Source organism: Oryctolagus cuniculus, chromosome 9 (assembly GCF_051225735.1).
Source record: "Oryctolagus cuniculus isolate XC-2025 breed Fujian yellow rabbit chromosome 9, ASM5122573v1, whole genome shotgun sequence".
Classification (NCBI taxonomy): domain Eukaryota; kingdom Metazoa; phylum Chordata; class Mammalia; order Lagomorpha; family Leporidae; genus Oryctolagus; species Oryctolagus cuniculus.
In genome coordinates this window covers 135,995,284-136,021,866 of record NC_142875.1, presented here as the reverse complement: position 1 = coordinate 136,021,866, position 26,583 = coordinate 135,995,284, and the positions used below count along the sequence as shown (strand labels likewise).

At 47.4% G+C, this 26,583-nt stretch overlaps 1 protein-coding gene across 12 annotated transcripts in view; it reads left to right on the top strand.

Moving 5' to 3' along the window:
* The window catches only part of NELL2 (neural EGFL like 2), a 391,818-nt gene that overhangs the window by 129,691 nt on the left and 235,544 nt on the right, over nucleotides 1-26,583 (top strand). For 11 of the 12 annotated variants that reach the window (XM_070049719.2, XM_070049717.2, XM_070049716.2 and 8 more), the window contains one exon: nucleotides 6,028-6,178. In XM_070049719.2, coding sequence (XP_069905820.1) covers nucleotides 6,028-6,178 — 151 coding nt within the window. Of the gene's footprint in view, nucleotides 1-5,767; nucleotides 5,827-6,027; nucleotides 6,179-26,583 lie in introns of those variants that run through there. The other variant, XM_089304070.1, reaches the window with a different exon arrangement.

Here is a 26,583-nt window from a genome sequence, read left to right as displayed (position 1 = left end):
CGCCGATCTGAAGCCAGGAACCAGGAGCTTCTTCTGGGCCTCCCACCTGGGTACAGGGGCCCAAGGACTTGGGTCATCTTATACTGTTTTCCCAGGCTATAGCATTGAGCTGGATCAGAAGTGGAGCAGCCGGCACTCAAACCCGCCCGTATGGGATGCTGGCACTGTAGGCAGCGGCTCTACCTACTACACCACAGTGCCAGCCCCTCACTCACATATTTTTGAGTGCTCACTGTAGCCAAATTACGGAAATCTCTTAAATGTCCATCAGAGGATGGGTGGATAAAGAAATTATGGTATATATATATACACGGTGGAATACTATTCATTTTAGAATGAAGTAACTTCCATCATTTGTGACACGTGAGTGAATCTGGAGGACATAAGGCTAAGTCTAATGACCCAGGCACTACCACACAAATGTTGCATGACCTTGTTTGTATGTGGAATATTAAAATCTTGAACTCTTGGAGGCAGGGAGGAGAATAGTGGTTGCCACAGGCTGGGAGATGGTGGCAATTGGGAGATGTTTGTCCATGGGATGAGTAGGTCCTGGGGCTCTGATGTGCAGCTCATAGTTAATATGGTGTCAGTATAATACTGGAAATGTGCTGCGTATAGATCTGGAATGTTCTCGTAATTTCCTGTGTCTGTGTGCTAATGTATCATGTTGTACACCGTGTGTGTGTACAAGATGTACTTGTGAATCACATCTCAGTAAGCAGACAAAGTAAGATATGAAAAAAGAATAAAAGGAAGCTGTGGCTGCAGCCTCCCTCTTGTTTCCAGTAAGCAACCGTGTGTGCCACCATGTACGTAATTGTATTTCAGCAGTTTATTTTAGAAGTAAGTCAGCCTTTGTCTCCGTTAACCTTGTGCATGAGGGAATACATAGACGATATTTAAATTCCTAGGAACTGTTGCTGCATTTGCGTATGAAGACTTGATCCGTCCTAGGAGTCTCTAACTCTCAGAGAATATCGCGATGTTCTTGGTTCTGAGATGCTTCATTATTTATTTATGATTGTTTCAGAATGCCAGTAGTTGTGGTTTTAGTGGGATTTTAAAGATTGATACCTGTTAAAAGTAGAAAACATGGAAATGAATTGAATGTTAAACTCAAGGAGTTCTCCAGCTGCAGAGACCCAGCCACCTTGGGCACCCCTGCACAGTTCCCTGTGGAGCGCAGGTACAGTCTTCCAGGGGCGCTGTTCTGACATCTGTCCTCCGAAGAGGCCATCAAAATGCTTTGTCTGCCCTGATTTTTTTTTAAAGATTTGCTTATTTATTTATGTGAAAGTTGGAGTTAAACAGAAAGAGAAGGAGAGGCAGAGAGAGAGAGAGAGGTCTTCCGTCCACTGGTTCACTCCCCAGTTGGCTGCAACTGCTGGAGATGAGCCAATCTGAAGCCAGGAGCCAGGAGCTTCTTCCAGGTCTCCCACACAGGTGAAGGGAACCAAGGACTTGGGCCATCTTCCACTGCTTTCCCAGGCCACAGCAGAGAGTTGAATTGGAAGTAGGGCAGCCAGGACTTCAACCAGTGCCCATATGGGAGGGATGCCAGCACTGCAGGTGGCGCCTTTACCTGCTGTGCCACATCACCAGCCCCTGTCTGCCCTGATTGAAAGGAATTTCAGTCTGTGTTGATTTTTGTCCATAAAATAATGGTCACGTATAGTCCTCTAGAAGCAGAGTGGAAGGCAGGATTGCCTATTAAAAATATGTTGATTGCCAATATCTTTGAGAAGTTTTAAGCTTAGAAGCTCATGTTTGGAGCCCTGAAAATCACCACGAGGGTGTGTGGCTCTTGGTAGTTTAAATGTATTCTGAATACTGTATGGCACCGTAATAATGGTGAGCTTTGGAATCCTCATAGCTAACCCATGTGTTACTTCTCTGTATTTGATTCTTGTTTAAAGAATTTATTTGAAAGGCAGATAGAAAACAGTTCTCTGTCATCCTGTTGCCCACTCCCCAGTTGCCCTCAACAGCCAGGACTGAGGCCTAAAACTGGGCACTAGAAACTCAATCCAGGTCACCTAGGTGGGTGGCAGAGACCCAAGTGCTGGCCTCTAGGGTGCACGTTAGCAGGTAGCTAGAATTGGCAGTGGAAATGGGACTCAAACACAGGCATCTGGTGTGGGTGCACACATTCCAGGCAGTGTCGGGACCACTGTTCCAGGTGCCCCCATCTGTTCTTAGCAAGGATCTATGTTGAGAAACTGCTTATAACAGACCTTAATGATAACATGTTAATGATACCAAAAATAGAATAAAAGTAATCTTTCTGTGGTGGTTTCTCTGACTTGTATTTTGGGGAACTCAGAGATATCTCTGAGCATTCTGTAATCCCGAGATGAAAGCAGAGGTCAGGAGTACTAATTTTGCTAATTGCACAATGAAATACGCACAGGAAGGTGATGTTTCTTAAAAAAAAAAAAAAAAAAAAAAGAAGTCCCTACTTAAAGATAGTTACTTAAGGAGCCGGCGCACCTGAGGGTCCTGGGATTGAGCCATGTGGCGTATCCTTTCTCAGGTTATTAGCTGAGGAGAAATGGGTGTGCTCGCAGCTCTCACAGAACCGCTCCTGTTTGACAGGAATGAGCGGGAGCGCTGGCACGGGGGAGGTCTCTGATGGCGGTTTCCCAGCTGTTGTCCAGCTACAGCTTTGTCTGACTCACATCTAAACACCTGCCTGCTAAGCAGATGTTACGTGGCCCTCCAGAAAGTAGCAGCCAAACGCCTTGAGTGTTTCCAGAATTGTTGCCATGACTGTTGTTTGGACCACCTCCCCCGGTGTTGGCCATTGCTTGGCCTGTGTTCTACTTTCAGAGGTCTACTGGTAGAGCTGTGCTTCACCTCCTGCTGCAGTTCTTAGAGGAGTGCTTCAAGGTCTGGATCCCATTTGTCTGAAACTTCCATTGAAACTTCTGTTCTCATCGGTAGCTCATCCTGGCGAAACACTTTCAGCACCCATGAAGCAGGAGGTCTCCCACTTTTATTTTTTGGTCACAATTGCGTACACTGGATCAAGTATGATGTCTTTGTTGTTGGCTACTTTTTCATGAAAGGATTATTTTCATGTAAATTGGTGTGCGGAGTCTCCTGCTGTGAGATTCATCTTTAGCTTAGTCTTGTCCCCTTTTTTTATTACATTGTTTAAACAGTTTCTCTTTAACTTGAGAGAAAGAAATAGGATTCTCATCCTCGGATTCACTCCCCAAATGCCTGAAATGTCGGGCCTGATCAGGCCAAAGCTGAGTGGGGATCTGGTTTAGGTCTCCCACATGGGGAGCAGGGAACTCGCAGGAGAGCCATCCCTGCTGCATCTCAGGGAGCTGGGCCAGAGCTGGGCCAGGGTTGAACCCCAGCACTCAGACCCACCTGCCGTAATACAAGCTGTCGGATCTGCAAGTGTTCACATCTGAGCTTGGATTTCAAGGATTTTTTTTACCAAACTTTAACTTGTACTAACTCGGTGTGCATGCATGGTTTCTTCCTGTTGCACATTTCCATGAACTGTTTGAAGAGCGCTTGTGTGAGGTTAAGGGTGATGATCACCTGAATTCCCAGACTTCTCAGGTGTTCTTTGTGTTTGCAGTTTTCTTTCTTCAAATAACCCTCATGTTCCGCAGGAGATTCTCCCGCATGCAGATTGATGAGTTGGTTTTCAGTGGTTTGTTTCCGGTTCACCCGTATCTCCCTCTCCACATCTTCAGCGGTGGGGACTGGAGCAGTCCCTGCTGACGCACAGGTGCGGCCTGTTCTGCTCAGGCCTGTCTCGCTTCATCTTGAGAACCAACTGTGCAGAAATGTCGTTTCATCTAAAATCGGATCGCAAATAGAGAACGCTCTTCACCCTCCCACGGACCTGGCTCGGCAAGCAGGGGAACACCACGCAGACTTAGGGTTTCTGTCCCAGCGAGCATGCAGCTACTTCAGAATCTTCTTGGAGCGTTTCATCTCTGGAGTTCCACCTTGAGAGGAAACTGGCTCATGTTTCTCTTGCTGTGTGAGCTCAGGCTCCCTGGCCAGCCCGTGGGTCTGGGCCTCCTCTCAGTGGGCCTCCTCTCTGGCCTTGCTTTCAGTGGGTGTCCCTGTGGGTCTGGCCCCTTCAGGCCATGCCCCCCTTTCTGGTGTCTCGCATTTGCATCCCCATCTGTCACCCTGCTCCAAAAGACAAAGGGTGCTGCTCAAGCTCCACCTGCCCCCAAACAGAAGACAATGAATATTTATAACATTTTAATTTGCATTAAGCTATCAAATGAAAATGAAGTAATGCAGTTTGTGAAAGATTCACATTTCTGCAGAATAGAGTGGATTAAAACCAACCCTAGATGAAATCATTCTCACAGAGGCGTCCTTTGTGTGCTTACTGATGAGGGTAGAGCACTTGGAAGTCAAAGGAATTGTGTGGAATTCCTTCCCCAGCCGCCTCTCTCACCACTGCTGCAGCCTGGGGACAAACATTGTGTTAACCACAGCAGAGACTGCAGATCCTCACGCTTGTGGGTGGTGACTGAGGAGTGGCAATGCGGATGTTCCTTTCCCTGAAAACATTGAACAAATAGCCTGAGCGTGACTTCCTGGTCCTGGCTTAGGTCCCTGTCCTGAACAGGGGGCCTGTGATGGATCAGGCAGATGGCACATCACCCATTCTGGCGCTGAGGAAATCCAAATGGCAGATGGGAGAGTTTCACCAGGAGGTAGAGTTGCTTTTGGCAGTGAACTTAACAGATGTGCATTCCGTGGGTTTGCAGTCCTGCCTTGCCTGGTCCACGCTTGTCCAGTAGCTGCTCTGATCACCTTTTCCAGCCATGTTGCACACTTTCCTGCTCTGCTTTCTCCCGTCCTGCACCTGTGACCAGTCATTCTTTGCTTTTCCTCAGGTGAACCTGTTGAGCTTCCTGCAGGGGCTGGGCTGCCCTCCTGACCCCCACCTGTGGCCCAGTGTGGTTTGCCTCTGCCTGTTCATAGCTCTTCTTCCATCGCATTGACTTGTCCGTGCTTTCCTCTGCTTTCTGGGTGTCTCGAGGGTGTCGTGCATTCCAATGGTGGACACTGACCAGGATTCCATGCGCCTGGAGGGAGGGTGTGTGGATGGACCTGCAGTCCGTTGCGCCGCAGTGACTTCTGGGGTTCCGGCTGAAGTGCCCTGGAGTGTGTGCAACTGAGACGTGCTTCCTGGTGTCCCAGTGGCTGGGGACTGGAGCCACAAGTATTCTGCACATAGGGCTCCAGGCCCTGAAAGCTCTGGGCCAGGAAGGCTGTACGCGCTAAAGCCAGTGGGTACAGGCGAGAGGAGGATGGGCCCCTCCCACACCCGGCGTTGCTCTTACCTCGTGTGTGGTGAGTGGCAGGCTAGCCCTGGCACTCAGCCCTTTCTTGTCCCTAGTGATGGCCTGCAAACTTTCTGGGCCTCAAGCTAGTCATGTGGAAGTGCAGGGGACAAGTTTTCAGGAATACAGTCTCTAGTATTTCAACAAATGTGCTGTGACGATTTAATCTGAAAACCGCATCCATTGCACATAAGGCAGAGAGTGACTAATTTCAGTGATCTTTTAAAACATTATTTATAGCAAACCTTCTGGCTAAAGCACCAGCATGGAGGGCGGCATGTGGATTTAAATCCGGCTTCCTGTTGTGAGGAGTCAGGAGGAGCGCATGGTACCAGCGCTGTGCTTTGGTCTTATTCTGGAAAGCGCACCTGTGCTCACAGCTGACCCCGCCGGGGCACAGGAGCGCGTGCGCAGAAAGCTTGCGTGCGTCGTCTGTGTGTGCCTCAGAGGTGGCATTTTGGAAACTGATTGCTCAGACACCAGTTCAGTAAGTTTTGTGCTTTTTTTTACTATCCTGCGTGATCAGCAGCACAGTGAACTATATCACATATTCACAGGACTTACCCCGGAGCCTGACACTTGGCGTTTGTCTGTTATTCCTTGATTAGGTCTTTTGAGAAACATGTAACAGATACTTTATGAAACCGAGTTCAAGTCCATACTTAGCATGTGTTTATTTCTGTTTTAGATACTCCCAGAAGCATAAAGGCATCCACTGCTACAGCTGAGCGGTGTTTTCAGAAGCTGAGAAATAAACATGAATTCACTATTCTGGTGACCCTGAAACAGAGCCACTTAAATTCAGGAGTCATTCTCTCCGTTCACCACTTGGATCACAGGTGAGTGCAGCCGCCACGGTTGTCTGAGATTCTGGGAAACATGTTCTAAGAACACAGTAAGGAGAGGCAACAGGCAACACGTGGTTGGGGCGAGGCTGCTTGCACATGGAGTGGCTGTGCTGTGTCGTAAGGAGTCACGGGCACGAGCCAACCTCAGAGCTTTGGGGCTGCTGCTGTTCCCTGGCCCAGAGCACACTGAGCTCAGCCCCAAACTGTCCCTGTACTTGTGAGTGGTTATCCACAGAATTCCTTCCCTCCCTACCTCCTTCCTCCCTTCCTTCCTCTCTCTCTCTCGTTCTCAATTTTTTTGTTGTTGTTGTTTCCTTCCTCCCTCTCTGCCTTCTTTTCTTCTTGTCTGGGTTTGGAGTTGGATCGTCTTGCAGTTTTAGTTGCTGGCTTCCTCCCCTCCTAGGCTGTGGTGGGCACAGCTGTGTTCTGGTCTTGCAGCTCCTTGTAGTAGAAGGCAGCGTCCGGCACACTTGTGTGCATGATGGTGAGGAGGAGAAACTCATTCAGGGCACTTGGCCTGGACTTGAGTTCTTATGACATGACCCCACACGGCTTCACAGGGTCTCTCTGGAAGGGCAGCCCTGGTTCTGACCATGGGCGTTTGTTGACGTTTGTGTTTTGAACACCTGCTGTCCTACACCTTGGTCAAGTCAGGTAGCCTCTCTGTGTGTCACCTGCCTCCTCTGTAAGCTGACCGGTAGCAGTACTGATTCACAGGTCCTGGACAAGATTGAGGAGTGGTGAATGTTAAGTGCTGTAACGATCTGTCCGCAGGTGGGCAGAAAGCTTGTATTTGGTTTCTCTTGTCAGAGATGAGGCAGCCTGGGAGTTAACAAATCCTTGCTAAATAGTGAGGTGAGAGCAGAAGCAAACAGAAGTGGAGAACACAGCACTGAAGCTGTGACCAGAGGGCGGGCCCTGGGCTTCCTCTGCCTCTGAGGGCTCCCAGGCTCCATCTGTGGCTCCTCAGGGTCTTGCCTCCCGGGGTCTGGCTTGTAGTGGGGGGGCTGCCTGTGACTCCTGGGCTGTACTGAAGGGGGTGTCTTCTCTCACTCTCTTGGCAACTGGCACATGGCCTGGGAGGCAGAGGGGAAAGGGTGAGTGAGAGGTCTCCTCTGCAAGGGCTCTCAGGGCCTCTGCCGGCTTTGCTCTGGTCCCAGGGAGGAGGCCCAGAGTCCTTGTTCCGCTGCCTGCAGTAGCAGGACTGTTAACATCGGGAGTCACAGTGATACAGCGGGGTGTTCCCTCCCAGGGACCTTTGCTAGGAACACTGCCCCTGGACCCTGTATGCCTGGTTTTTACTGTAACTCTCTCTGCCCTGCTTGTGGAAATGGGGGCTTCCTTAGCCCTGTTCCAGGAGAAGCCAGAGGGCGGCCCTCCCATGTCATTAGCCCCCTGAGCCCCTCATCTGTGCTGCCTCTGCCTCTACGCTTCTCCAGGGCTGCTGGCTGGCACCTCCCTGGGCCATCGCTCTTGTTATTTGAGGCCTGATGGTCAGTGCGTGTTGGGCTGACTTGAACATGTGAGCTAAGCATGCGTGACTGTCACAGCCTAGCTGTCCGCGTGATTTCCATCTCATGCTTACGGGGGTGGTGGGCATGCTTGGGATCTCCCTGCTCGTAACGCTGAGGGCCCGAGATCCCGCAGCAGTCATCTTTGCCACCCTGTGGAGATATGGGCTTTAAATTCATTTTCTACCATTAGAAGTAATTTTATCTTTTTAAATCATTCTCGTAGTGTATTGTTATTGTAGAAACTTGGAAAATGCCAGGTGTAAACAGGATAACTCATAAAAATCAGTCATTGCCCTATATGCAGACAGGCCCATATGTGTATATATGTGTGTTGTGTATATATGTGCATGTATATATACATATGTGTATATATGTGTCTATATGCATGCGTGTATATGTGTGCACGTACATATGTGAATGCACTTGTATGTTGTATATTGATATGTGCATATATGTGTGCATGTACTTACATGAATGTATTTGTGTGTTGTGTATAGATGTGTATGTGTATCTGGGTGTATATATGTGTATGTGTGTGTGTGTTTTAAGAGGCAGAGAGATAGTGCTCCCACTGATGGTTCCCTCCCCAGTTGCCTACAATAGCCAGTGCTAGCCCAGGCCCAGAGCTGGGAACCCCATTCCAGGTGTCTCAGTGGGCAGCAGGAAGCCATGCACTCGGCTATCAGCACTGATTCTCAGGGTGTATGTCAGCATCAAGCTGGGACTCAAACCTGGGTGCTCCGGTGTGGGATACAGGGTTACACCCTAGGCCGAGTGCCTGCCCCGAGTTTAGTTACAGTGGGTTACACCCTAGGCCGAGTGCCTGCCCTGAGTTTAGTTACAGTGGGTTACACCCTAGGCCGAGTGCCTGCCCCGAGTTTAGTTACAGTGGGTTACACCCTAGGCCGAGTGCCTGCCCCGTGTTTAGTTAGACTGACCTTTTACTAGTGCGTGTTGAATTCGTTTCCTTTTTCACTTCAATAGGCAATGCAGTAATGCATATATTTATGTGAAAATGTTTGTACTCGGCTCTTAGGATTTCTGGTTCTGCTTTTGAAGTTCAGTACTAATTCTGTAATTTCTTGTTTTATCTTTTGTCATCTAGAAATTGGTTATCGTTTACCTGGACAGATATGTGGTTGGCTGTCGTACATCTTTCCGTGTTGTATAACGTTATTGGTGTTTGTAGACACTTGGCACTGAGCACCCAGTGCAGCGGCAGGCACCGAGGGCTGACTGGGTGCCAGTGCTTGCCTTGTTGGGTCACTTCCTCGTCAGCATCCGATTGTGGTGAAGTGTGCAGACCTGAGATGGACAGCGTGCCTTCTGCCGCTCATTGGCCTTGCGACCACTTGCAGGTTATGTCCCTCCCCCATCCTCGGAGTCCTCATCTGTAAGTCCACAGCAGTAATGAAAACACTCTGAGAAAATGCGCTCAGGACTTTGGTTCCCATTCTATAGGTGAGAAAAGCAAGGCTTCGGGACATGGAGTGGTTGGTAAATGCTCTGTCTTCCCTGGTCTCCAGGGGCTCGGGAGACAGGTTCTCGTCTGCATGCTTTGCTCATGGTGCCACCCAGTGAGTTGCAGACACAGCTGGGCCCCAAGCCCACCTCTCACTGGTCAGGACTTCCCCCCAGTGCCCTGTGCTGCCTCCTAACCCCTGCCAGCCACCCGCCTGCCATGGCCTGTGTTGGTTTTTCTGTTCCTGTTAGCATGGCTGAGGGTAACTTTATTTCTTGATTATCTTTGCTGTTCTCACTCATCTACTTAGTTTCATCATTTTCTGAGTGTTTCTTTATTCTCTCTTTCACATACCCATTAGAGTGGTTTATCTAGCTATCCACAGGCCAAGATGAGATAAAGCGAAGCCTACCAGTCAGGGCAAAGGAAAAACAAAACCCAGTTAGGTAGTTCTGCCCACCCTGTGGTGCTGCGCAGTGTGCCAGCGGTGTCTCCACGTGGAGCCTGCTGTGTGGACCTTCTGCTGGGTCCCATCTGCGCTGTTCTTCCCGTGACTCAGCCCCTTTGCGAGGCCGCGATCAGAGGCAGCCCAGCTGTGCAGGGTCCATCCTCGTGCAGGTGCTGCAGAGGGAGCAGTTCTGCAGGCCGGGTCAGAGGATGCCCTTTTCCTGCTTCTGTGGGCTTGGGGCCGTGGCTGGGTCCCCTGAGCACGCGCTCTTGCCCGCCTGGTACAGAGCACAGCAGCAGGAGCTTGTGCATTTGCGCTCTGTGGCTCAGGCTGTCGCGTCTGCTGGCAGCAAAGGGAGATGCACTCACGTTGTTGTGAGTGTTGGTGAGGCGGCACCTCCGCCTTTTGTCTGTTCCCGCCTCAGGTCTTAGACCGTTTGTGCCCTTGGTTCCCATGCAGTCTGCTCGGGTGCCTGGTTGAGTAGGGATGGAGGGAGAGGTGGAGAGTGTGGGCAGGGGGCACGCAGGGATGGTGGAGAGTGTGGGCAGGGGGCACGCAGGGATGGTGCTCAGCGGAGTGTGCCGGGTGGGTCTCGAGGCCGGCCTGCTCACCATCTGCGTGCCCGCCCCATCCTTCGCCGCCGCTTGTGCATACCCTGGGCAGACCCCAAGCCCCACTCAGACCTCTCTGAAGCTCTTACTGCCCTTCCGCATACATGTGAATTTCTTTGCCCATTAACTTCCTGGGCATTTTAAATTTTGTGTCACTCCGGTCAGCACTTTGACACACAGTGGCACAGGCTGTGATTTAAATGTTCCATGTATATGCATGTACGACGGTAAAATATCATTCATTATTGATAGTGACTGTAATGACTACTTACTGAAATATTTCAAAGTTTAAGTGGTATTTTTGGATTGGTGATGCATGTTGTGGTTCATAAGTTAAAGGGCACAACAGGGTCTAGAAAAAAGGTTTGTCCCCACGCCCTGCCCTGGTTTCTTTCCCTCCCAGCAGCCACTATGATGATAGAAGCTGGTGTTGTGATACCTCAAGTGAAGCCACCACTTAGAATGCACTTGAGCCCCTGCCACCCACATGGGAAACCTGGGTAGAATTCCAAGCTCATGGATCAGCCCCAGCCTTGGTATGAAAGATTTCTCTGTCTCTGTCTCTCTCAATCTGTCGCTCTCCTGCCATCTCTCCCTCTGTCTCTATCACTTTGCCTTGCAAATAAATTAGATCTTTAGAACAAATAAAGCCAGATCTGTGTCCTGGAGTTGGCTCAGTCGGTGCTGTGCCAGAGCTACGTGCTTTCTGGCTCATGAGAAGCGATTCCATGTGGGTGGGGTGGGCAACAGAAACCTTGGCAGCTTGGAAGCAGGCCACAGTGTGGGCCTTTGCACCCTGGATTCTGCAGCTGCCACAAAATAGAGCTTTAAAAACAATACCCTCATCTTTCCATGAGCTTAAATTCCCACCTCTCCGTCCTCCCTTAACAGAGGGCCCAGGGAGCCTGAGTCTTAGAATTACTCTTCTAGGGAGCATTCCCCAGTGTGCTGCTGCCTGCAGTCCTGCCTGTGGGGTGCAGCGCCCAGCCCTTTGGTCAGGTGAACCTGGGTGTGTGCGATGTCTTACACAGCTGACAGCACTTTCTGAGGGGGTGCTTAGTTTTTCAGGGTTTTTTGTTTTGTTTTGTTTTGCTTTTGGTGTCATGTTGTGCGTTCCCCTCGTGGGCTCCTTCCCACCCTTCACAATGTCACACAGGTAGGAGCTCCATAAGAGGCAGTGGATGGAGAAGTGGGGGAAAGGTCACGAGGGATCACAGTGGCATCACAGAGTGTCCATCAGGCCAGGCAGCAAGGGCTGGAGGACTCCCAGTCACTGTGTTGATGCAGCTGCCTAATCTGTGCCGAGCTGTCATTTGCTGCAGCCAGGCAGTCAGCGGCCGCACGTCAGGTGCACGGTGACCAGCTGCTGAGTGACACCTCATCACACAGCTTGGCCAGCTTGGATGTGGGAGACTAATGGGCTCGCTCTGCGCTGTGGGCATGTGAAGTGAGCCGTGGGCAGGAAGAAGTGGGACAGGCAGCCAGTTCTGACCTCTACCCTGAAACACGGCTCCGTGCAAGGATGCTAGGAGCTGCGGCAGCAGGGCTGAGGCTTGTCTGGGCTCCCCGTCTGCAGCTGGTTCCCAGTGGAGAGCCAGACCCTTAAATTCAGCTGCAGACATCCTGGGAGCACAGCTTAAATAGACTGCTGGCTCATTGGTATGTCTGCGTGTGCCTGGCCGTCGTCCGCCGCACCCACACCATAACACAGAGCACCTGTCCAGCTGTTCCAAAGGCATCCGCTCCGCACGGTGGTTTTCCGATGGTTGTCTTCAGAGAGAGGATGAATAGACAGTTGGAAATAATTTCGATGTATTGATTCATTTATCCTCTTCTGTGGGAACATAGAAGAGAAATACAAAGGGCATGTTGAAAAGCAGAAGTGTCTTAATCAGCAAGAATAAACGAGAGATCCCCGCAGCTCTGAAAGACCTCTGTTCGCCTCGTGTGTGCTTTCTCCGAAGACACTTCATTTAGACTCCATCATATCCTTGGCCACCCCTTGTAGCTTTGCACAACACCTCTATGGTTGACGTGTACTTCCCTACACCTTTCTCCTGAATGTGCAGCTGTCTCGGGCTGCAGGTGCCTAAGTTGGTTGTCATGGGGTGATTATTAGGATTTTTCCTGGCACCCAAGCTTTACTGATGCTCTAAATTTACATGCTGTGTGAATGCTGTGCTTGGCAGTACCCTGTGGCCGGCACTTTGCAAATCAGTGCTGCACTACTGGGTAGTTGTTTTCATCTCCTATGTGAACACACTTGACATACAATAAATAAGACTTTTCCTATTTTCTTAATGGTGCTTAGGTAAGTGTGTGTTTATGTGGGAGGTTTAGTAACATGTATCTTCATATTTGTGATACCAGCCATGAATTAAGCCACTTCTCTCTGTTGACATTAGTAAGCAAAAATTAAATTTGTTGGTGATATTTGCTTGACTTAATGGTTCTGAACTAAGAGATGGCTTTGTTTATTAAAGATGAAATTAACAGACTGACATAAAAGCTACTACACTTTTCAGTTTATGATTTCCCTTCAATAAATAACATTAAAAATAATGGGATTCATAAATTAAAATTTCAAAGTCCAAGTTTATATAATTCAAAAACCTTACTTTGATTTTGTTCTCCTAAAGCATTTCAACAACATTCTTTAACAAAATTTCATCCCTAATGTGTATTTTAATACCACCTTGTTATTAGGAAATTCCAGTCTTGTGTAATCTGATGTGTTTCCGCCTATGTATGTCATTATCAAGCAGGCATGGTGAAGCCCTCATCAAAAAGTAGAATTAGTGGCCAGCGCCGCAGCTCACTTGGCTAATCTTCTACCTGCAGCGCCGGTACCCTGGGTTCTAGTCCTGGTTGGGGCGCCGGATTCTGTCCCGGTTGCTCCTCTTCCAGTCCAGCTCTCTGCTGTGGCCTGGAAAGGCAGTGGAGGATGGCCCAAGTCCTTGGGCCCTGCACCCTCATGGGACACCGTGAGGAAGCACCTGGCTCCTGGCTTCGGATCGGCGCAGCACGCTGGCTGTAGCAGCCATCTGGGGTGTGAACCAACGGAAGGAAGACCTTTCTCTCTGTATCTCTCTCTCTAACTCTGCCTGTCCAAAAAAAAAAAAGTAGAATTAAGTTAAGACTCAGTAAACAAATGGGATTTCCAGATTCATAATATATGTGGAGCGTTGGAAAGAAATGCCCATAACCCATGGAAGTGCAGCCCGTGCCATGAGCTAACCACCCTGTGCCTACTCCTGGCACCCATCTGAGTGCCCACCCTGCAGTAGGGGTGCTGAGGCCCGGGGCACCCACCTGAGTGCCCACCCTGCAGTAGGGGTGCTGAGGCCCGGGGCACCCGCCTGAGTGCCCACCCTGCAGTAGGGGTGCTGAGGCCCGGGGCACCCACCTGAGTGCTCACCCTGCAGTAGGGGTGCTGAGGCCCGGGGCACCCACCTGAGTGCCCACCCTGCAGTAGGGGTGCTGAGGTCCGGGGCACCCATCTGAGTGCCCACCCTGCAGTAGGGGTGCTGAGGCCCGGGGCACCCACCTGAGTGCTCACCCTGCAGTAGGGGTGCTGAGGCCCGGGGCACCCACCTGAGTGCTCACCCTGCAGTAGGGGTGCTGAGGCCCGGAGGTGTTTCCACACCTCTGTCTATTGTGACTGTGTCTAGTGTCTTACAAGACCTTTGTGCTTCGCCTGCCTCCCAGCTGCTGGCCCTCTGCTCTCCTCCGTGTGTCATGGCTGTTGCGCAGCTATGGTGACGGAGGAGTGAGTCTCCTGGTGTAGGAAGCCAGCTTGCTGCTCCTGCTGGGCTGGCTTCCTCCTCCTGCGTCTGGGTGCCACGTTGTTTCTTCTCCCTAGAAACAGTCATTGTAACTTTTTTTTTTTTTTAATTTTTGGCAGGCAGAGTGGACAGTGAGAGAGAGACAAAGAGAAAGGTCTTCCTTTACCATTGGTTCACCCTCCAATGGCCGCTGCGGCTGGCGTGCTGCGGCCGGCACACCATGCTAATCTGAAGGCAGGAGCCAGGTGCTTCTCCTGGTCTCCCATGGGGTGCAGGGCCCAAGCACTTGGGCCATCCTCCACTGCCCTCCCTGGCCACAGCAGAGAGCTGGCCTGGAAGAGGGGCAACCGGGACAGAATCTGGTGCCCCAACTGGGACTAGAACCCGGTGTGCCGGCACCACAGGTGGAGGATTGGCCTATTGAGCCGCGGCGCTGGCAGTCATTGTGACTTTGAATGATTAGTCTGCTGCTTGTTTCTTAGGGTTTTTTATTTTGCATTAAAAATATTTCTAAATACTTAAAAGGATTTTCTAAGCAATGTTTTTACTTAGGAACAGAAAGTTTGAGATTGGTGTGTTTAATTAATTAATTTATTTATTTATTTGCTTTCTTAGGGGCTTACAATGTTGTTTTCCTTCCACTGTTACTGGAAATGTTGACTTTTCCAAATTTTAGGAAACTGTAGCCCTCTGCTATTTTCTTTAAGGCTTAAGGTGATCATGACTGAATAATTGACACTTGATATCATGCAAGTTTTTTCAGTCACTAGTTCACAATTCTTTTAAAGAGAAAATTCCATCGAATGTATTCATTCCTGTTAAATATAATGAACCCTAGGCAGGGTCATGCTTGCTGTTGATTTTCCCTGGTACTGAAGCCAAGATGAAATACAGTGCCTTCAGAGGTTCTGACTTCTCCAAGAACCTCATTTTTTTCCTTTAAGTGATTTTTGTCCACTGAATGCTATTTATTTATGAGTTTGTTAGGTGTCATTTCAATTACTTTCTCTTTTGGAAATTTTTTTTTCTTTAAAATGACTTTTTTTCTATCTTGAGTTCAGAGACTCTTGCTTTTTAAAAACATTGTGTGCTTTTATGATTTCCTCGTTTACTCGAAGCAGTCTAAGGTTTGTTGTGGTGTAGGTAAGACATGAGAATAGAAACTTAAAAAAAAGTCTAATTATTCCCTCCCCCACTTGGAAACAGCATCTTGCGTTTGTGTTGGAAGTTACTCATGGACACACTTCTCTTTGTACACTTACATGAACAACTTTTTTCATGTTATGAGTGGTTTCTTGGTGTAGATGTGTGTTAAAATGCTAGTGCAAAATAATGACTGCTCACATGTGGTGTGTACTGACCTTCACAGCAGCATTCAGAGTACGTGGTGGTCAGTGTTTCAGGGGCGTGCGTCCTTCACACAGGAAGTGATGTGATCAGGGACCCTGTCAGTCCTCCACTATATGGCTATTTCTTTATGTACTGAGTAGACAAATGGAATTAAATGACAAGTTTATTTTGGTGCTAAAAATTTTTGAAATCCATGGTAGTTTTTTTCACAGTATGCGTTTTCCCTGAACTTTGAAGATTGTTCTAGCTAAACATATCAGATGTGGTGTGTGTCTAATTTTCTACGGGGTATGAATATATATGAAACACATATTTCATAAGAAGCTTTAGTGCATTGCAGTCTCATTAACAAAGTGCCCACTTTGCCATTTTCTTTAAGAGTGCTTTTAATAATTTGCCAGTTCAGCAGATGATAAGTAACACTTATTGGTGAGGCTGAGTATTTCTTCATATGCTTCTCAGACACTCATCTGCTTTTTTATAATGACTTTTTATACATATATTACCCATTTTATATATTTTTAATTGATGTAAATTGAACTCCATTAACTAAGGATTTTAACTCCTTACGTTTTTCCTTTGCCTTAAAACATTTATGGTGTTTTTTAGTGTATTAATCTTTTTAAAAAAAAATTGACATGAACAGTTCACACCATAAATTTTGTCTCTAAAAGGTGGGATTATGCTAATGACATATTAAATAAAAAACATTTCTTGAGGCAAGTGTTGTGGCACAGTAGGCTAAGTCAACGCTTGGCACAATGCATTCCATTCCAGAGTGCCAGTTCAAGTCCTGGCTACTCCACTTGTGATCCAGCGTTTTGTTCATGGATCCTGAGAGTCACGGAAGATGGCTCTAGTGCCTGGGTCCCAGCCATTGGAGTGGGAAAATGAGATTGAGTTCTGGGCCCCTGGCTCTGCCCTAGCCAGGCCCCAGCTATTGCAGGCATTGGGGTGGTAAGCCAGCCAATGGAAGATTCGCCTTTTAAGTGGATGACAATAAATAAATGACCATAACAAGGAGAAAGAATTTTTTTCCCTCAAAATTCAAGGAGAAGGCCCATTGAAAAATTCAAGAAAAAGAAGAAAAAATGTCAAACTCTTGTATGAGAAAGTCATGGTCCAGTAACACAGAACTGAGCATGGCTGTGAGCATGTTCCTCTTCCTTATGCTGCAGACCCTCATCTTCCAGTGTTGGCCAGGTGGAGTCACCGGGCTCCTGGGGACGGGCGCTTTTCTCAGCCCAGCACTTGGCTTTGCAGTAGTGTATGTGGACTTAAAGGCGAATACTGTTCGTGAGTTTCCTAATGCTAATTTTGTTGGGGATCTGGAAGGGGCCCATGGTGCCTCTGTGCTTTCCATCTTAATCTGCCCCACTATACTCAACGTCAGATCTATTTTCATGTGCTTTTGTCCTGCCTGATAAGAGCAGATCAATGGTCTGGACCTTGGGGTGGACATAGTGTCCTGGCTTGGCATTCTGTAGGGGTGGCATTCTCTCCTTGCTCTGCTCCGGTCACTGTAGTTTTCTAAGACTTAGCATCTAGTAGGTTATGTCTCTGTTGTTCTCTATGTTTGAAATGTCGTTCTTTGGTATAAACTTGTGAGTCAGTTTAAGTTCTATGAAAAAAAATCCCATTGGGATTTGTACTGGACTTGGCTCATTTTTGTGTGTAGCTTATCTGTCCATTTTCCGCTGCCTGCTGCTGCCTTCTTCATAATGACCTCCATAGAGGATATGCATGTGTTTTGTGGGATTTATTCTCAGGAACCTTATGAGTTACAGTGCTGTTGAGATGGGTTCTTTATGTTCTATTTAATGAGTTTTGTTCTGTATCAAAGTAGCATCTTCTGTAGCACTTAATTTGCTTTCTCTTCTGCTTTTGTGGCCAAACAGGCTTCTTTGGATGTACCTTGAGAGCATAATCACATTTTTGTGTGTGTTCCGTCAGAGTTCATTTAATTCTCTTCTTAATCTGCCATCCATTCATATGCACTGACATTTCAGTAATCGTTTCCGAGATGAATGTTGAGGGATTGTCGCCATATATTTTAATTCTTTGGCATTATAAAACTTCGCCTCTTAGTCTCTTTGTGTCATTGTGACACTTCCCAAATGCTCGTTAGGCCCTTGATCAGGTGCTTAAAATAGTTTTAGACATGATTCATTTACGAATTACAAATATCTCTCTCTAGTTTATTATTGAGGAAATATAGTTCAGCTAATTTTTATTTGCTTTAGTTATGATGAAATCTGTACCTTTAAAAAATCCATGAAATACTATTTTGCTACTTTTTCGAAGAAGATTTATTTATTTATCTGAAAGGCAGAGTTGCAGAGAGAGACGGAGTGAGAGAGAAATCTCCATCTGCTAGTTCATCCCCAGGTGGCTACAACAGCCAGGGCTGAGCCTGGAGCCAGGAGCTTCGTCTGGGTTACCTATGTGGGTGGCAGGGACCCAAGGAGTTGGGCCATTTTCCTCTGCTTTTCCTAGGTCATCAGTAGGGAAGTGGATCAGAAGTAGAGGAACCGGCCGGCGCCGCAGCTCAATAGGCTAATCCTCTGCCTTGTGGCGCCGGCACACCGGGTTCTAGTCCCGGTCGGGGCACCGGATTCTGTCCCGGTTGCCCCTCTTCCAGGCCAGCTCTCAGCTGTGGCCAGGGAGTGCAGTGGAGGATGGCCCAAGGGCTTGGGCCCTGCACCCCATGGGAGACCAGGATAAGCACCTGGCTCCTGCTTTCGGATCAGCGTGGTGTGCCGGCCGCAGCAGCCATTGGAGGGTGAACCAATGGCAAAGGAAGATCTTTCTCTCTCTCTCTCTCTCTCACTGTCCACTCTGCTTGTCAAAAAAAAAAAAAAAAAAAAAAAAGAAGTAGAGGAACTAGGAGAGGTGAAAGTTTTGCCTGCTGCCCTGGCCCCTATTTTGCTGTTTTATTGATAGTGGAATTGATGTTATCTCATGCTTAAAATGTTTTACTTCTTTTGCTGTAGTGTGACTTGATTTTGAAGAGATGTTTTATGTTTTTGTGGTTGAAACCATGTGTGATGAGTCTCGTAACAGCTTAATGAAACTCCTTCAGACTTGACATCTTCACTGATTCCATCTATTTAGCTTTTGAAAACATGATTGACATGCTGCTGTCTTTTCTGTGGACTTAGCCTTTGTTTACTTTAAACTCTAGGTATTGTGAAAACTACATTTACTTGTAAGGTTGCGCATTCTTGAGAATATTAAATGGCCCACAGAGTGCATGAATTACTCAATATTTCAGCTTATGCCCATATGCCCATTTAATTCATACAGTAAAAATGTCCCTGACAGCACAAAAATGGAAGTAACATGTCTTGAGTAGACTGCAATGAAGTGATTTGCTTTGCAAATGACTTAAATTACACACTTATACACTTAAAGTGTGAACTGTGCACTTAAACTACACACACTTTTAAGCACATTGTGCATTGTTTAACCGTTTTTTACTACTATAACATCTGAAAATCGCTATAATTTATAAAATTTACTAGTATACTGATTTTTGAGTATAAGTGAATTTGAACACATTTGAAATTTCTTAATCATTTTGGTTGTTTGAAGAGAGAGTGATAGAAAGGAGAGACAGCAAAGTCTTCCATCCACTGTTTGACTTCCCAAGCACCCACAATAGCCAGGGTCGGTTCAGGCTGAAGCCAGGGGCCCAGAACTCCATGGGTTATCCCATGTGGGTAGCAGGGGCCCAGAACTCCATGGGCTATCCCATGTGGGTGGCAGGGGCCCAAGCAGTGGGGCCATCACCTGTTGTATCCCAGGTTGTATCCCAGCTACATTAGACGTGAGGTAGCTGGGACTTGAACCAACCCTCTGATACAGGATGCAATTGTCCCAAGTGGCAGCGTAAGCCAGAATGCCATAGTGCCCACCCCGTGAATTTGAATACTTGTTAAGTATTTGCTAGTAAATTATTTTCTCGTAATTGTCGAACAGTTTCTAAACATGTTTTCACATTTTTACGTGGCAGTTTTGCTATTTTGCTTTGCTTGTTAGGAAGGTCTCTGTATTAAGGATATCATCTCACTGTCGGTCATATGTGAGTATGCTGTAGTTTTTCCAGTTGATGTTTTCTTTTAATTAACCATTTGTAGATTGTTGCTAGCCTATGGGAAGGTTACAAGAACACCACAAAGGACTCCACATCTTAGCCTAGTTAGGTGATATTTTAGCTTTTTGCTCCATCACCCTCCATCTCTTACTCTACTGTGCTTTTTACTGACGAGATGCTCTGTCACCCTTAAATACGCAAGGATATACTCATATTTTCTCAAAACAGAGACACTCTCCTAAGTAATCAACACAGTACCCTACAAAGGTGTCAGCACTGGTAACACAAGAGCCCGTTCGCGTTTCCGCAGCCGTGAAGGCAGCATTTCCTCTCCCACTTGGTCTGGACCTCAGCTGCGAGCACATGAGCCGTTTGGCTGTCGTTTGTTGTCTCCATGAAGCTGGAGAGCGAGGGTCTCTTCCTGTCTCTTCCTTGGGGGCACAGGGCTTTGTCTTTGGGGAGTTGCCTTCAGACTGACTCCTGGGAGGCTGACTTGTCACTCAGACTGTGCGTCCCTGTTAGGGGCCCTCAGACAGGGCCCTGACCTTCCTCCATGGCCCCTCTGCAGGTGCTCTGTATCAGTCTGTCCTGCCGTGCTCCTGTGAGCCTTGGTCACTTGGTGCACTTGGTGGGCAAAGCTGTGCTTCGTTACTCCCCCTTTGATTCAGATTCATGTTCTGTGTACCACTCCAGTGTGCTGTTGCTCATCAGGACTCACCCTCCTGCCCTAGCATGCATCGGCCACGCCCCCTGTTAGGCACTGCTGCTCCACTAACAGGAATGAGGGGATGATGGAAACTGCCTTCACTGTCCCTCTTACGTTCGTTTTCTGATAGCACCAAAAACTTGGGAATAACTTGTATTCATGTAAAAATACATTCCTGAAAAATGGTAGCAACCTGTTTTACATCTCGTTTTAAATGCTATCTCAGTCACTACATAGGGCATTTATATAACTGCTCTATTTTCCCTTATTCAGTTGACTCATGTATAATGAATGAAACCCAGAGACAGTAATGTCTCACTGCATAGAGGTGACTTGCTTATCAGCTTTTCTACCTTTCTCTTGACAGCTTTCTGTTCAGTACTGCATTTACTGAGCTAAAGTATCGGTGGCCCCATAGCACAGGACCCGCTGGCTGTGAACTGTGTTCGAGGCCGTTCTGCAGAGGGTGTGTGTCACCTGGCCTCATACAGCAGACAGCCTGTGTGGCTTTCCACAGTGCTCGTTTGGTTACTGGTCAACAGCAGATGGAATGGACTCTGTTTTTCAACTTTCCTGATACGTTAACATGTGTGTTTCCTTCATTTGGGGACCATGTCTGATTGTTTACCATTAGTAGTAACTGGAATGAATGATGACAAAATCTTTCCAACACCCAGTTTGTCAGAATTTAAAATCTGCTGCAGGTTTGCTCAATCACATTAAGAAAAATTGTGCTTCCATTTCAAGTTCTCTGATTCAATAATGTGGATCTCTGTGAATTAATGAATGTGTGTATGTTACAAACATGCCTGGTGATGTAAGTATTTGGCAGAAATATAGAAATTGTCAGTATGAGGAAGGAAGACTTACGTGTACAGTGACCGGTCACCCTGGGGAGGTCAGTTTGGGAAAATTCGGGGGCTCATCTTTGTCTCCTCTTTGTGTCTGGGGGATGGTGCTTTGTGGAGAGCTGATAAACACTTGCTGAGAAAGGACTGCGTGAGAAGTGGGGCGTCTTTGGATGCCAGGTCTCGTGGTGGCTGCCTGATGCCTTAGGTGTGTTAACATGTTCCCACTTGGTTAAGTGCCTGTTTTGTGTCAGGCAGTCCTCTAAGCACTTCAGAGGGTTAATCCCATTGATGTTCATCGTCATCTTTAAGGTATGTGATGTTTTATCCCTGTTGTGCAGATAAGGAATTGGGGTGCTCAGAGTTTAAGTCTCAGGTCGAAGGTTACATAAGTGGCGGAATCAACTTTTGAGTTTCAGGTTTTGAAGCAGGATGCTGGCTGCAAAGCCCATGTTCCTAAGCCCACTGCAGCAACTTGTGTGTGTGCTGGATTTAGCGCAGCACTGTGGCTTTCTAATGCAGAGCTCAGAAGCCCAATGACAAAGTGGGCACTGCTGCTTTGTGTTGCTTCTTAACACAAAACTCTCTTGTTCATACTGAAAGTTGTTGTTGAGAAAGGTTCTTCCCCACCATTCATCGCAGCAGCAGCACCTGGCCATGTGAGGTGATGGGGAAACTCATTCATCTGTGCGTGTTTCAGTTTGCTCCCTGGCACGTCTGTGACGGCCGGGCTGCAGCGCCGGGTGCTCTGGCGCCTTGGTGAGGGTGTGCTTGTCCCTGTTGTGGCTGGGGCTCTGCAGGTAACGTGCTTCCTGGGAACAGACTGCCAGCCGGGTGGGGGCCCTGGATCCTGCTGCCTCCTCCTGGACTCCGATCCTTGCTGAACACCAGGGGAGATGCTCTGACCCACGGAGCATGCAGAGGCAGATGCTGTGGTGTTGACAGTGTGCTCTCTCCCTGGTGACTAATTCCTCTCTCTCCAGTGCAGCCTGCCCTGAACTTTGAGCTGTCTGCCATGCCTCAGTGCTCCTAGCATCTCTAGCATTTGCCCATGGCCTCAGACTGTGTTACCTATAAAGTTACTGAAAATTCCTGCACATGCCCCACTTTGTTTTCTTAAGGAATTGCTGTAGATTTTTAGGAAAGCAAATTGTTAACTTACGAGGAAGGTTTGAAATTGGGTAAATGCTGCATAGAACCAAAAGGCATTGAGAACCCCTGTGAGTTGCTGAATCACCCCAGATGCATGTATCCCCAAATGCATGGTGAGTTCTTGTCTAGGGGAAACTAAAGGGGAAAAGCTACCATTCTGGAAAAATGGTTTCCTTCCTACAAGTTCTTGGTTCCTCTGCAGGAGTGCAGCTGTATGCACGCTCCTCTTAGATGCCCGGAAACTAAAGAGAACAGTGTGGCATTTTCTCTTGGAATCTGTGTATGTCTCTCATGTTGATTCATCCCAAACCACAGCAGTATTTATCTATAGACTGGTTGGCTTTTATTTATTTTTATTTATTTGAAATGCACAGTTACAGAGAGGGAGGTAGAAGGAGTGAAAGGGGTAGAGTGAGTGCACTTGGATTCACTGACTCACTCCCCAAATGACTGTAGTGGCCAGGCTGCCCAGGACGAAATGAGGAGACTGAGACTCCATCCATGTGTTCTGTGTGGATGGCAGGGGCCCTCCACTGCTTTCCCAGGGGCATTCGCAGGGAACTGAATTGGAATTCAGGCAGCCGGAAGTTGAGCCATCACTCATATGGGATGCAGCTTCACAGGCAGTGGCTTAACCTGCTGTCCCACAACACAGCCCCTATAGACTGACTTTTGAGATATCTCCAACTTCTTTCCTCTGACTTCAAGCACATTGTCTTGGTAAGCATATCCACAAAAGATGAATTTTTTTTTCACAGCATTGAGTATGACTGTGAGTAACCACATTCAGAACTTAAAAAGTGACATATGGAGCACATTTTCAGGCAAAGTTAAGCACACTGAATCTTACACCCTGTGTGGCTATATAAGTGACCCAGTGGCTCCTCAGAGCGCAGCTGTCCCTGGCAGGCTGCGCTCTCCCTATCGTCGCCCATGTATCGATCTGTCGTTTCCTGTCCCAGGAGGTGTGTCCTGAGGATGTGGTGTATTTGGCACTAGTCCTACATTTCGTGAACCCCACCTGATTACTGCTGCCTGCCCCAGATGTTTCACAGAGCCAGAGATCACTTCTTTCTACTGGCTCTCTGAGGAGAGGTGGAGTAACATTTGTATATAGTGGAGAAAGAAATTCATATTTGGTAGTCATTTAAAATAACCCTGGAGCCCAATTTTGATCATTTAGCTTAAGTAAAGTAGTGGCAGTTAGCAAGTGGCCTGGGATCAAATGTGCTTCCGAACTTGGCTGTCATAAACACACCATCTTCCTCAAAATGTTTTGAAGTGGAAGCAGCAGTGTTTATATTTAAGTGACCAAACTCATGTAGTTTCTCAAAGATACCTATCTGGGATGCATGGAAGAAATGACGACCATTTCTGAAATCAGGAGACTGATAAATTACCAAGGAGCAGAGAGATGGAAGGCGTGCAGGCACTTCTTTCCCTGCTTGCCACACATCAGGGAGTAAGTGAAGGCTTCTGGGAGCTCCCTAGTTGGAGCAGAGACAAGAGGTGCAATGCTGGCAGCAGAAGAGGGGCTGCCAGGAGCCCAGTCTCTGTAGACGTGGGCGCTCCCGATTGCACAAGTGCAGCTGTCTCGCACGTGATGAAGCAGTCCGAGGGCTGCATTCGCCTTTCCCCCAGGCAGATGTTTGGAATAACCAGTGTTCCCTGGGCTGGAGCCAGGTAGCCTTGTTTGTGTGCACCTGTTTCTAACGGTAGAGTTCCATTAGGCTGTGTTTCCATTCATGAGCCAGCATTGCACATTTAATGTGTTTAATGACCACAGTTTATGTAATTTCAGGTATGGTAGTGTAAGTCCTCCAAGTTTTGCTATCTTCTAGATTATCTTGGATATACTGGTGGTTTTCACATTTCTTTGTATTTTACACTCAGCTTGGATTTTGATTGGAATCTCCTTAAATCTGCATGAATTTGGGGGCTGATTTACATATTACATAAGAGACTTTAATTTCTCTCAGGAATATTTCACAGTTTTTTTGCACTTTTTTCTGTGAAATTTGTTTTTGGTGATTTGATATTAATTTGACTGGCATCATTTTACATTTTATTTTATCTGTTAGCTGTACAAACTGAGTTTTGCACATGTTGATCTTTTATCCAGTAAACTTTTTAAACACAAAAATTCCGGTAGCTTTGTCTGTGTATACAGTCATACTGTCTACTAGTAAAAAGTTGTGTTTGTATTAAATTCTGAGACTTTCATACTTTCCCCAGTTTTACTGCACGCCGGGAGCCTCTGGTTTGGCGTGGAGTAGAGTGACTGGGTGACACCTGTGTTTCCCCCGTGTTGTGGTCGTGGAGTAGAGTGACTGGGTGACACCTGTGTTTCCCCCGTGTCGTGGTCGGTGCTCAGTGCCCTGTGGAGTGCTTTTCCTGGTGATTGCTGTACTGTACTGATTTCTGCTGTTAGGTTCTCCATCTTGTGGGATTTAAAAAATAATGAATATATATGTAATTTTATCCAATGCAGTTACTAAAATAACTGTACAGTATTTGTTCAGTATTTGGTTACACTGAATGACTTTGAAATGTTAAATCAGCCTTGTTTTCTAGTTTACATCCCTACTGCTTTGGTGCATTGCAGTTTTATTTCTGTCACTGGATGATCTGCTAGTGCTTGGGTAGCACTGTTGCATCTGTTTTATGAAATCAGTCCTTTCTTCCCAGTGTCCTGGTCAGGTTGGAGTGTGTTCTCTGTGTTGACAGTCTCTGGAAGAGCTGTGAGAGATCAGTGCTACCTTTTCCTAAGGATGCGGGGGACTCGCTGCCCTGCTCTGCCCTGCACTGCCCTGCCCATTGGAGCCTGGGACAGTCTTTGAGGAACGATTTCCATTATATATTCTCATATAAAACAAACATAGAAATTACTCAGTTTGGAACGTGACTTAGCCTTTCTATTTTTCCCATTTCACAAGATTGTATAGTTTGCAAGGCGCTGCCTGTTTTTAAAAGCTTAGACTTTATTAAGATAGAGTTTTTCATATCTTCATTTTTTTTAGTAGCTATGGGATCTATAGTATTGTCCCCTTTTTAGTTCTCTGTTTAATTCCTGCTTGACGTGTAATACTTGCATGTACTTATGGGTTCATTGTGGTGTTTTGAGATGTGTAACAGTGTGTAATGGTCAAACGTGAGTAGCTGGCACACCCCTCACCTTAAACGTGGGCCGTTTGTTATTGTTGCTGTGAGAGCATTCAGAGCCCTGTCTCCTCGCTGTCTGGAGCGTGCTGCCACTGTGCTGCGCAAGGGACACCAGAACTTGTTTCTGCTCTCCACAGCTGTGTACCTGCGGTCCAGCCTCCCTCCACTAACCCCTGGCCACACACTTCCCACCCTGAGTGGGGTCATGCGGCGTTTGTCTTTCTGCGCCTGGCTTGTTTCACTGAGCGTGGTATCCCCCAGGCACATCCACGTTCTGCAGACCAGGGTGGCTGCCTTGAGCTCCGTCGCGTGTCCATGCACATTGCCTTCGTCCAGGCATCTGATGGCCGAGCCGGTTTCTCGGCTGCTTTGTGTACTGTTCAGGTGAGCGTGCAACTGCAGGCATTGCTGCTTCAGCGGCTGCCTTCCTTCCTTTTGTTTAGCCCAGCAGTGGTGTGTGCAGTCACTTGTTAGTTCATTTTCTGTTTTTTGAAGCAACTCCAAGGGGCCTGTAACTGTTACTAGTCATTTGATTATTGATATCTTTATTACTGTTTATCCCTGCATGCATACTATCCCCTCTTTCTATTGTACTTAAGTTTGATCTTCTTTTTCATCTTTCTGGGATGGATTTTTTTTTTTTTACAGATTTATTGATTCATTTGAAAGTCAGAGTTACATAGAGAGAAGGAGAGGCAGAGAGAGAGAGAGGTCTTCCATCCGCTGGTTCACTCCCCAGATGGCCGCAATGGCCGCAGCTCTGCTGATCCGAAGCCAGGAGCCAGGAGCTTCTTCCAGGTCTGGCATACAGGTGCAGGGGCCCAAGGACTTGAGCCTTCTGCTGCTGCTAACCAGGGCCATAGCATAGCAGAGAGCTGGATTGGAAGTGGAGCAGCCGAGTCTTGTACCAGTGCCCATATGGGATGCTGGCACTGCAGGCGGTGGCTTTACCCACTACACCACAGCACAAGCCCCTGGATTTTTGAAGCTACTTATTCATGTATTTCAAAAGCTGAGTGGGAGAGATGGGGAGATGGTCTTCCCGCTCTGGATTGGCATTTGCCTTGAACAGTTGCCTGAACACCCTGTGTTAAATGTCACTTCCACACACTCATTCTCCTGCCCTGCTTTGATTTCTTCTGTAGATTTTTATCACCACATAACCAACTTCTTTTTAAAGTGTTATTTACTTACTTTATTTTAATATAAGTTCAGTGAGGGCTGGTGTTTTTGTTTCTTTAGTTTGCACCTGAATTCCCAGT